The following is an 11,459-nucleotide window of genomic DNA, read 5'->3' as shown; positions in this document are numbered from 1 at the left end:
GTGTACGTGATGACGTCACACGCCGCGTTGGCTCGCAAAAAAGTGGTGAAAACTTTTTTAGAGAACCCCCCCACCCCTCCCCTTCAGCCGTATGTTTTTGTTGGGGGGGGAAGTTGTTCGGTGTTCAGTTGGCGTCAATGTGGCATATACAGTATGTCGTTTTTATGTAGTTAAAATGTGATTGTAGACGTTGACTTAAAAAAAAAACAAACCGCAACGGGGCTCTTTGCAAAAAGAGGAGGGCTTCACTCCGAGTGGAAGGAAAATCAGAGCGGCGACCATCGCTTCACCTCGTTAGCTAGCTAGCCTGCTACAGGCTTGCTAGCGGCTGCCAGCTAACTCACCCCCTTGTGTATTTGTGGGAGACAAAAGCAGCCGCGGACATGGCGGAAACTAAAATAATATATCACATTGACGAAGAGGAGACTCCGTATCTGGTGAAGATCCCCATCAGTGCTGAGAGTATCACCCTTCTGGACTTTAAACAAGTCTTGAACAAACCCAACTACAAGTTCTTCTTCAAATCCATGGACCAGGACTTTGGGTGAGTTTTCCAAATGAGTTGTGTTCACGAAAAGTTGTTAGATCCTAACAAGGTTCACGTGACTACACATTTATTAATTGATGCTTTGAAAAAGTTTTTAATTTTGAGAAAATGTTGTTTTTTTAATAGTCCAGTGTGTGTGAACTAAGCCTACGTGATCATGAAAAAATAGAAAGTGCGGATGGACGTGAATGCATCCATGGTGGCTTTCAATCAATATGTCTAATGAGAAGCTGCATGTGGAAGCGCTTCTATCAACAAGAGTCTGTATGTAAAAGAAGGGACATTTCTCAGCAAACATCATCATTCCAATTGGAAATGGGTGGTGGTGGTGAGGAGGGGCTGTCTGGCTCAACTGTTTTTTTTTTGTGTTGAAATCTTTGCCTATTCTTTTATTTGTGGTTGCAGCCAGGGTTTTGTCTCCACTCCTTAACTTTGGCCTGCCAAACACCCTTTCATTCCCCTACTTCCTCTGCCTCCCCCCATCCTCCACATCCTCCACTTACAACAATCTCTTCTCCTCTATCAATTAATCTTTTTGTGTTGGCTGCTAATCCTACTGCAGAGGAATGCAATGCAATGCAATGGGTGAGACCCCTTCTTTAAACCCCAAGGAAGACTGCAGGATCTGCTTTGTTTCCCTCCCCCAGTGGAGCCTGTGCCATGCAAGTCCCATTAGGAGACCGAACTGAAAGGAAAAAGGCTTTGCAAAACATGGGTAATCAGAAAAAGACCCCCCTCTGTTAATCAATGTGCTATTACATGCATTCACATGGATGTCATTTAGCTCTGATTCTGGATATATAATTTTCATTTCAATAAAAAATGGTGACACTTAAACACAACAAGTGAACAAACTTTAAATGACAAAATGTAAGGAAATGTCAGCAAGTATAAAATATGAATGATGACTAATCGATAAGGAGAAGTGGCAGTAATAATAATAATAATAATAATACATTTTATTTGTATAGCGCTTTTCAAGATACTCAAAGACACTTTACAAAAGAATGAAGTTGAATAGAGCAAGTAAACAGAATAAAAGACACACCAAAATACAACATTCATTGGTTAGTACACAGTTAAAAAAGATTGTTGTAAGTGGAGTATTAAATAAGCTCAGCTTCTCCCTATTCCTTTTCGGACATGTTGAATTATGTGATATTCTATAAAGTACATTGTTAAGCATGTTGGAGACAAATCATACTAAATGGGGTTATGATTGAGTAGTAGAGTGTGGTAATGTATACAATATTCGCCAACTAAATTCTCTTTTTTTAGGGAATTTAAAGTCAGACGGTGCAGACTCATTTGAATATTGTATTTCCAACAAAGTCATGATGGCAATTTTCAAGGTCAGCTGTCCAATCAAAGCAGGAACACACCCCACCCCCCCTTTCCATGCGACTCAGAGAAGAGTGTGTAATAGTGTTTTCATTTGGCCTGGTACGAGGCCAGCTGTCAGCCACAGCAGTGTGTGTGGCGTTTATGGTGCGAGGGGGTTGCTGGGTTGGATCAAACCAGGACAGTGCTTGGAAGCTGGGACTGGACATGAACCATTTGCTGGGTGTCATCCACAGGCCCAGGATCTTGGGGTCCATGGATGTTGTGCTGAGCCTCAGGCTGGCACCATGGCCTGTTCTGGTTACATTCATTGTTTCACAAGAGATGCTGAGGAATTTAACATTACAAGGGAGTGGAAAATGGGAAGTGGGGGTGGACAACCTCTGGGTTTTAGATTATCCGACAGGGAATACTCATATTTCTGAGCCGTTCCTACCTCTGTTTTTACAGAATTTTACAGTTTTTTGTGGGTACTTTTTATAAGTATGTGGATTTAAGAATGTCACGTCAGATGACGTAACCATTATTTGCTAACAAACATTCAGTAGCAACACATGGCTTTCGGAAAGATGAGGCTTCCAGTGAATGCTCCTCACCAGCGGCCATAACAATCTACTCATGTACTAACACCGGCCCACAAAAACCAGATCTTAACAGCTGCTTAAAACCAGTGGAGCCCAACCAACTCTCACACACATTTGAGCGAGACCGTCAGAGCCTGTGTGTCCTCTTACGCCAACCCGTCTCCCTGTTAACTACTTTAATAATAACATTGTGGTGTGGCTGGGAAATGACATGCAGACACGCACAAATGTCTGACAAACACTTAATCTACTTCCTTTTTGCTTTGCGTATAAGGACTTTACAATGGTAAAATGATAAACTTTACAAGGTTCTTGAAGTGATGTAATTTGTCCATTTTTTTTAATGGACAGGCTGGATGCGTCAGTCTGTCAATGTATCTACAGTCTGATTGGGATTGCAATGGTATACATACAGTATATTATAACACTAAGCTAATGGACGGTCAGTGTGAGACTCAACACTGTGTTCTCTAAAACAATGTGAATTAGCACTAGAGCAACACCATTCATCTTCTGTGGAAGCATGATGTAAAAATAAAAATTATTTAACATCGGTCTTTGGTGAAGAGGGAGTGGGGTTGACAAAATCTCTCAAATTTTCCGGTTGATCTATGTTCCCAACCTGGTACCTGGTACAAGCGGTTGAAATTGGTTTTCTCCGCAGGGTGGCTGGGCTCTCCGTTAAGGTGAGAGACTCTCTGCTACTCTGCATTGCGAGGAGCCAGATAAGGTGGCTTGGGCATCTGGTCAGGATGTCACTCGGACGCATACTTAGGGAGGGGTTCAGGGCATGTCCATCTGATGGGAATGCTTTCGGAAGACCCAGGACATGTTGGAGAGACTGTGTCACTCAGCTGGCCTGAAACACCATGGGACCTGCTGGGAGGAGCTGGATGAATGATTTTCACTTACATTATTGTCTTAATTTCAATGAAAAAGTGGAGAAATCACACGCAAATACTCTGAAGTTCACATTGTGTATTGAGGCAGAGGTCAGCCAGCATTCCACAGGTTAGGAAAGATCTTTTAAAGTTTAAAATAACTGTCTTACTGAGGTCTTTGCCAACAAGGGATGATGATGGTGTGAAAATCTGACAAAAAATGTCATTGAATCCACATATTTATCAAGATTTTGGCTTTGAAAGGCTGTGGTCTTAAACTTTTGATCAGCTGATGAACAGCACAACAACGTTGGTGTTTTCTGATGAATTGTCTATTGCTAAGCTTTACACTGTTGTGTTTTCAGGGTGGTGAAGGAAGAGATTTCTGACGACAACGCCAAGTTGCCGTGCTTCAATGGCCGAGTAGTATCATGGGTAAGACGGTTTTATTCATCTTCTGTGACGAATGTCAAGCATATACATTTTCTTATTCATGAAAGTGCAACTGAAGTGCTGTTTCTGTGATTTACTTCATGAATAAAATATTTTTTTTAAGCTGAAGTGATAATTGAAGACCGCTTTGGAACATCTCAAATACTACCTAGTATCTCAAATACATTTTCCAAAGGAAGGTTTTAAAAAGAGACAAAACATTGTGAGTTGGCCCGGTTTAGCAGGTTTGAGGCTCTAGCATCTGTTAAGTGCATAAGAATGAAGGGAGCGCATTAAAGCGAGGAGACCTAGAGGGAGCGATATGTGATCTGCACGCCAAGAAGGGTGGAGGGATCCCAAAAGACGTGCGCTTCATGGTTGCACGGCCATTCGTGTGTTTGGGGAGTGGGGGGGGGATTGGGCAGAGAGAGTGAAGTTGTTAAACTCCATTAAGTTGCGCTATTTAGTAAAGGAATGCATGCATATTACAGCGTACGGCAGAAACTGCTAGAATTATGGCTCATAAACTCACTTTTTAATATGGCGAGCTTGTACATCGCTGTTGTCGCATATGTTGATTGGTTTGTTTAAACCGACAAACCAATCTGGAAAGGATACATGTTAAGTGTCGTATAGTGTTTCGGCGATCCCGCGAGACAACCACCTGAAAAGAGAGTAGTGTTGCCGTGTCAAAATCGTTGACATCTTACCCGCCTCCAACCCTCTACCTTTTTGTCTACTTTTACTCTCCACTCCATATCACGCCGCCTTACTAAACGGTTGCGTCTGTTTATGTCAGCTGGTGTCTTCAGATGCTCCAGCGGCAGAGCCTACATCTCCGGCAGCACTTCCCCCAGCAGAGCAGGCGTCCACTCAGCCTTCGCCCCCTCCACCACCGCTGCCGCCCCCACCTGCAGAGAGAACCGGGGGCATTGGAGACTCCAGGCCTCCCTCCTTCCAGTAATCATTCAACCTCTCAAATGAAAATCCATCAGCATTCAGTAACATTTATATGTGGTGCTTTCTACTGTAACCACAATACTGTATCTTTTTTTCCTGGTTGTATTGAACTCCCACTATCAGGTTGCTCCAAGAAGAGCTCATTTAAACCTGATATCAAGTGGTGTCGCCCTTATTAACATGACCAGCTTGGGAACATTTCTGCTTTTTCACTAAGCAAGAAGCAGAGCTTAAATGAAGCTATTATAAACAATATTTTGTTGATTTAAATTTCAATGATTTTCAATGAGACCTTTTAAATTCCCAACTACAAATCTCATGTTTCAACATCCAAAAGCTTTTTAAGTTCTGACGTATTAGCACCTCGGGTGTACAGTAACTGTTCAACATGACTGCACTTATTGATTTTTTTCGCCTTTTTGGATCACTTCCTGTGTTTTGTGGCTGCAGGAGGGTGGCCCGACAGTGTTTATGTATTCACTGTCAAATTATACCATTTCTTTTTTTAAACTTCACTAAATATGTGGTTTGCAGCTGATGAAGTAAGCATGTTGAACAGGAACAGACAGAGTTCTCTATAAAGGGATCTTTATCGAATTAAGTTGGTAGACCAAAGGTCTTGTCTTTGACTAAAATAAAGATAAACACTTTAAAACCATTCTAGTCTCCAGTGTACTGTGACTCCAACTATAATCGCTCCTCTTTTACAGTCCCAATGCGACGGGCAGTGTGGAGACTTTAGACGAGCAGACCGAAACGGAGTCTGTAGTTTCCTTCAGGAGAGAGAGGCCTCGGCACAGAGAGAACATGGAGCAACATGGTAGGCTATCAAGATGTGGCAAGCCGCCATCTTCCTTGTGATATAATCAAGGAATGGTGGGAAGGCAGGACTGGCTAAGCTGTGAAAGGAGCAAGCTGAACATCTTCTCATGGTCCTTCTAATTCCAGGGCCTCGGATGAATGGCCAGAGTCGTCTGGAGCGCCACCTGGCAGGGTACGAGAGTTCCAGCACGATGATGAGCAGTGAGCTGGAGACAACCAGCTTCTGTGACTCAGAGGATGACGACACCATGAGCAGGTGAGGTCAAAATTGTATTAATCTTATTTTGGACATCATTAAGTTATGTTTTCCTTTCCTCTTCCTGCAGGTTCAGCAGTGCAACAGAGCAGAGTACAGCCTCCAGACTTTTGAAACGACATAGACGACGCAGGAAACAACGCCCCCCTCGTCTGGAGCGGGTATGCACATACCATTTGTGCGTCTAATGTACAGTAGATCAACTGTCTGGTCAACTCCATATTGTCAGAAGAGTTCTAAAAATACATTTTGGATTGTTTTTTGCCAGAGAACATGCACATTTTCTCAAATTGTTAGAATGTGGTTTTGATTTTTGAAGTTGTGTATATTTCAAGAAATAGCTGCATGTCATAATTTCAGCAATCAGCAAAACCATATGATAAATATGAACTTTTTGCAATTTTGATTTTGTTAATTTCCCAAATAACTAAAAATTGGCCTTTAAATCATCTATGTAATTTTTTTTCTCGTAATATTATGACTTCATGACCATGGTATTTTGGTTTTATTCCCATAAAATTACAGTTTTGGTTTTTTTTGACACCCTGGATTAGTTCCATTTGCAAAAACTCTCCCCTTCTCTTTTTATTTACCATTGTTCACTATTGATGAAGTAAGGTAACAAACTTAGTGGTTACTCCAAGAGACGTCACGTCACATGTTCAAGCTATTAAAGTAGGTGTCTGAAGTGCGGCCCAGAGGCCATGGCTTGTTTGTTTGCCTGTTGTACATTGCAAAAATAAATGAACCCAAAAAACGGCAAAATGGGAAAAATTTAACGAATTGCATAATGTAAAACAAAAACAGAGGCAGACGGAGTGTGTGGTTTTTATATATTTACCAATATAAGAAGGTGACGAAGACTAGAAGGCCCACAAACTTTGATGTTTTATTTGTAGATGACATGCAATATTACAATGTTTGGTTTCAATGTAGTGAAAGGCTGTTTTACTTGTACAATGGAACCATGGTTAGCCGCATTAATTCGTTCCAGAAGGCTGAAGGTTTGACTCTAACCAAATACATTTTTCCCATTAGAAATAATGTAACTCCAAATAATCCGTTCCAGAAAGCCAAAAGACACATTAGTAGTTTTGCAATAATAGTTTTGCCTTCACTTCAAAATGCAAACAAATATAAATAAATGAAAGGAATGAATTAACATTTACTGTCCCTTTTAACCGGGCTGCACGGCGATCGAGTGGGTAGCGCACAGGCCATACAGTTTGAGTCCACCCTCAGGCATCTCTGTGTGGAGTTTGCATGTTCTCCCCGTGCATGCGTGGGTTTTCTCCTGTACTCCGGTTTCCTCCAACACTCCAAAAACATGCTAGGTTAATTGGCGACTCCAAATTGTCCATAGGTATGAATGTGAGTGTGAATGGTTGTTTGTTTATATGTGCCCTGTGATTGGCTGGCTACCAGTCCAGGGTGTACCCCGCCTCTCGCCCAAAGACAGCTGGGATAGGCTCCAGCACCCTGCGACCCTCGTGAGGATAAGCGGTAGAAAATGAATGAAAGGTGGATTATATTATATACAGTAGCATATATGTAGCATATATTATTTAGAGTATCTAAAATAGGCAGGCATTTTAAGGGCTTCTTCGAAGTGCCTTAGAACATAATACGTGGGGATTCGCTGTTATCTACCTTTTTTAACTTGCATTTTGTTTACTTTTTAATGATCTGTGGATTTGATTTCATTTCAAGTGGCATCAAATAGAAGTTTGAGATTTGTTTTTTCTGTTCTAGGCTTCCTCCTTCAGCAGCGTGACAGACTCCACCATGTCCTTGAACATCATCACCGTCACTCTAAACATGGGTGTGTACACTGTAGAGCAGTTCTTACTTACCACGGCTGTGTGCACATGTGATGAAGTCCCTTCTCCACAATTCAGAGAAGTACAACTTCCTGGGCATCAGCATCGTGGGCCAGAGCAATGAAAGGGGCGACGGTGGCATCTACATTGGCTCTATCATGAAGGGTGGAGCGGTCGCTGCAGATGGACGGATAGAACCTGGTGACATGCTGTTGCAGGTGAGGAGACATCAGATAACTTGATCCTAATGTATAAGTGTTCTTTGCACTTAATTGGTTTCATTGTTTGAAGGTCAATGACATCAACTTTGAGAACATGAGCAATGATGACGCGGTACGAGTCCTGAGAGAGATAGTACACAAGCCGGGGTGAGTGAACTTCACACAACGGATGCTTGAGCTCGGCAATAACGACGACGATGACAAATTTCTTGTTGTATATGGTAGACCCATTATCCTCACTGTGGCCAAATGCTGGGACCCTTCTCCTCAAGGTTACTTTACCCTGCCACGTAGTAAGTAGCAAAATGACTTTTTTATTGTTATGGTGCCTTTTTAAGTAGTTTATAGCTGTGCTCTTTCCTTCCTGTGATGCAGATGAACCCATCCGCCCCATTGACCCAGCAGCGTGGGTCAGCCACTCTGTAGCCATGACTGGCGCCTACCCTGCCTTCCCAGGCAGCTCCTCCCTCAGCACCATCACCTCCTCCTCCTCTGTCACAGAGACTGAACGTGAGTATCCCTCCGTGTTAATTCACTCCAATCTTCTCACAAATGTCTGCACTCCAAAACCTTTCCCAGTAGCCATTCATGCATTGGTGTAAATTGTTTCCTGTTCCATGACTTTAGCACAAGATCACATTTCACATCTGTCTTTCTGCTTTTGTCACAGCTCTTACGCGATCTGCTTCCTTTTTGATCTATTCAACTTTTCAGTTTATTTCTGTCCCTGTTTTTCCAGTAATGTTCTAATGTTCTCTTCAACCTCTCATCAGGGTTTGATGACTTCAATTTGTCACTCCACTCTGACATGGCCTCTGTAGCCAAGGCCATGGCTTCACCAGAGTCGGGTCTGGAAGTGCGAGATCGCATGTGGCTCAAAATCACCATCCCCAACGCTTTCCTTGGTAAGCAAAATGCAGAAGAAGAATGTTAGTTTGCTAACCTCTGTGCTTTACTTGACTTCACAGGGCAAGCATTATGTTCCCAGAATTAAAACCGTGTGATTTGTGGGTGGTGGGGGAAAATCAGCGAATGTGTGAGCACTTGTCTTGCTTGTTGTTAAATTGGAATCACCTGCAGCTGAATCATCAGGAGTAATAAAATGCATTTTATTATACATTTTATACTATGTTCTTTTAAATAACATGTTTCCTTTGTCTTCAGTTGCATTCTCAACTGATTATTGTGGTGTTCTCAAACCTATTTTCCTCTCTGTTAGTGGATACTTAGCGTTATTGTTTTTAGTGTTCTGCTTTGAGGAACAAACATAATTACACTGTTTCCTAGCAGCAAATACCATTTCTGTGAGGGCAGTGTGTGTTTGGTAACTGGTAATGCTGCTAAATTACATTTTTATTTACGCTGGACATAATGTGTGTGCGTAGGCTCGGATGTGGTGGAGTGGCTGTTCCATCACATCGAGGGATTCCAGGACCGCCGTGAAGCCAGGAAGTATGCCAGCAATCTGCTGAAGGCTGGCTTCATTCGTCACACAGTCAACAAGATCACCTTCTCGGAACAATGCTATTATGTCTTCGGGGATTTAAGTGACTGTGAGAATTGTGAGTAAATTGTGCAAGCCTCAGACTGACTTGGATGGGAGCAATCTGTATGAACGTTAGGACACATACCAGAAAAATACTTTATGTATGTTTGATGTCTAATGTATGATTTTAAAGATCCTCTCATTTCCTTCCACACAGACATGGCCAACCTGTCCTTGAACGACAACGATGGCTCCAGCGGGGCCTCAGATCAGGACACCTTGGCACCACTGCCCCTTCCAGGAGCCTCACCGTGGCCCATGATGCACACCTTCCCTTATCAGCCCTACCCCACTCATCCCTACTCCAGCCAGCCGCCCCCATACCACGAGTTAACCAGCTACAGCTACGCCCCTGGAAGTACCGGCAGTCAGCACAGTGAAGGTGCCATTAATGGCCTCACGGACATTGTAAGAAGTGTGGCCATTTGTATCTAAAAATGTTGTCTGTCTGCAGGAAGCCGAAGCAGTGGATCAACAAGAAGTGAGGGCGAACGACGCCGCAGCAGTAGTAAAGGGCCTGGCAGCACTGTGGGTGGGGGGGAGAAATCTTCCTGTGGCGTGGTCGGGGAAGGCGCAGGGGGGGACTCGCGTTCCGGCAGCGGCAGTGAATCTGAATACTCCACCCGCAGCAGCTTGAGGCGAGGCCACGGGTCGGCCGCTCCCAGTGAGCACAGCCACGCCTCCTCCCAGCGTTCGCATCATCACCGCATGCCCCAGCCCCCTCACATGTCCCCCTACCCTCCAGGTATACTACCTTACAACCCCATGATGGTGATGATGGTACCCCAGCACCCACATCCGGCCATGGCCGCCGCTCACACCCTTCCTCACGCACAACAGCTGCCCACAATGCACCCAGCTCTGCCCCCGCCCCCCTCTTCAACTCCCGGTGGACCACCTGGTGCTCCGCCCACTCGTGATTTGGGCTCTGTACCCCCAGAACTGACTGCATCGCGCCAGTCCTTCCACTTGGCCATGGGTAACCCCAGCGAGTTCTTTGTGGACGTTATGTAGTCCCGCTTACTTTAATGAGGATCTGGTGGTAGCTTTTGATGCTCCTTACAAGGGCCTATTGGATCGAGGGCACTTGTTACAAATTTGGTGAGAACAGGGTTACATATTAACATACTAAGATATGGAAGCAGTGAATGCGGGAGTTAGGATTCATACATCTAGGAAGGAATGTCCTTTTCAAGGGATTTTAGCACCTCCGTTACCTAATCAATGATGTGACAAGTGTCACATCCTGAAAGCTGACCGCCTTCTGACAGTTGCTGACAGTGCTTATTTGACTTTTTTTAAAATCTGAAATCACGCTGGAGCTGATCCAGGTACTTGTTTGCATTCTCCACACACAAATTGTTTCGAAAGGGGAAGCACATTCACAAATCAGACACTCAATCCGGGAAGCACACCGAGCTATTTAACACTAAAGGGTACAAGGTACATGGATAAGATCCTGTAAATCTATCTGACATATTCAGTGGCTCCACTGAGTCTTTGAGTGCCTTTGCATTTTTATCGACACACTCCAGGTACATGGCATCGCTCGTCTTTGAAAGATTTTTCACACCATTGTTTGACAATGAACTTTGTATGTTTATTCCTACTATTCATATGTACAGTCACACCAAGCTCGAATGTGAAGCACAAAAAGACCCAAAAAGGTTGTGTTTAATGAGATGATGCTGAAAGTGGTACTTCTTTGGTGTCAAGTAATTGTGATCTAAAAGCCCTAGATCTTTTCTTACTTTGTTACTGACTCGCATTATTCACACACTTCGTTTTTTTTTTTTTGTATGAGTGACTATATAAATCTTGTATAACCAAACTGTCAAGGTGCTAAATGAAGTCATCATTTCCAAATGAGATTGCATGTCTCAATGATTTCATACTGCTATCTTTTTGTGTAAAGAGAATAAACTTGATTTTGATGTTCACAAATGTGCCTGTAGACATATTTTGACAGATTTTTATACTGTATAAGAACATTAGAGAACATTAATGTAATAAAATAAAGGGGGCTCAAATTTATTTTCTCAGATTACA

The 11,459-nt window shown here is 43.1% G+C and overlaps 1 protein-coding gene across 1 annotated transcript; it reads left to right on the top strand.

Moving 5' to 3' along the window:
* The first annotated feature begins 81 nt into the window (after window positions 1-81).
* Window positions 82-11,427, top strand: dvl2 (dishevelled segment polarity protein 2). Its single transcript, XM_058067951.1, has 15 exons — window positions 82-544; window positions 3,719-3,788; window positions 4,585-4,745; window positions 5,456-5,565; window positions 5,694-5,823; window positions 5,894-5,984; window positions 7,576-7,645; window positions 7,722-7,861; window positions 7,935-8,011; window positions 8,090-8,157; window positions 8,240-8,374; window positions 8,638-8,769; window positions 9,250-9,426; window positions 9,568-9,792; window positions 9,865-11,427. The coding sequence occupies exons 1-15, from the start codon at window positions 384-386 to the stop codon at window positions 10,422-10,424; spliced, it is 2,307 nt and encodes a 768-aa protein (XP_057923934.1). The 5' UTR covers window positions 82-383; the 3' UTR covers window positions 10,425-11,427.
* Window positions 11,428-11,459: the final 32 nt, after the last annotated feature.

This window comes from Doryrhamphus excisus, chromosome 3 (genome assembly GCF_030265055.1).
Source record: "Doryrhamphus excisus isolate RoL2022-K1 chromosome 3, RoL_Dexc_1.0, whole genome shotgun sequence".
Classification (NCBI taxonomy): domain Eukaryota; kingdom Metazoa; phylum Chordata; class Actinopteri; order Syngnathiformes; family Syngnathidae; genus Doryrhamphus; species Doryrhamphus excisus.
This window is presented reverse-complemented; position numbering and strand designations above follow the sequence as displayed.

Bases quoted from the DNA above. Each gene is read 5' to 3' on its own strand.
- dvl2 (XM_058067951.1), top strand. From the start codon at position 384: ATGGCGGAAACTAAAATAATATATCACATTGACGAAGAGGAGACTCCG. The intron at 545-3,718 runs GTGAGTTTTCCA...TTGTGTTTTCAG, and splicing joins TCCATGGACCAGGACTTTGG to GGTGGTGAAGGAAGAGATTT. The intron at 9,427-9,567 runs GTGAGTAAATTG...CCTTCCACACAG, and splicing joins TTTAAGTGACTGTGAGAATT to ACATGGCCAACCTGTCCTTG.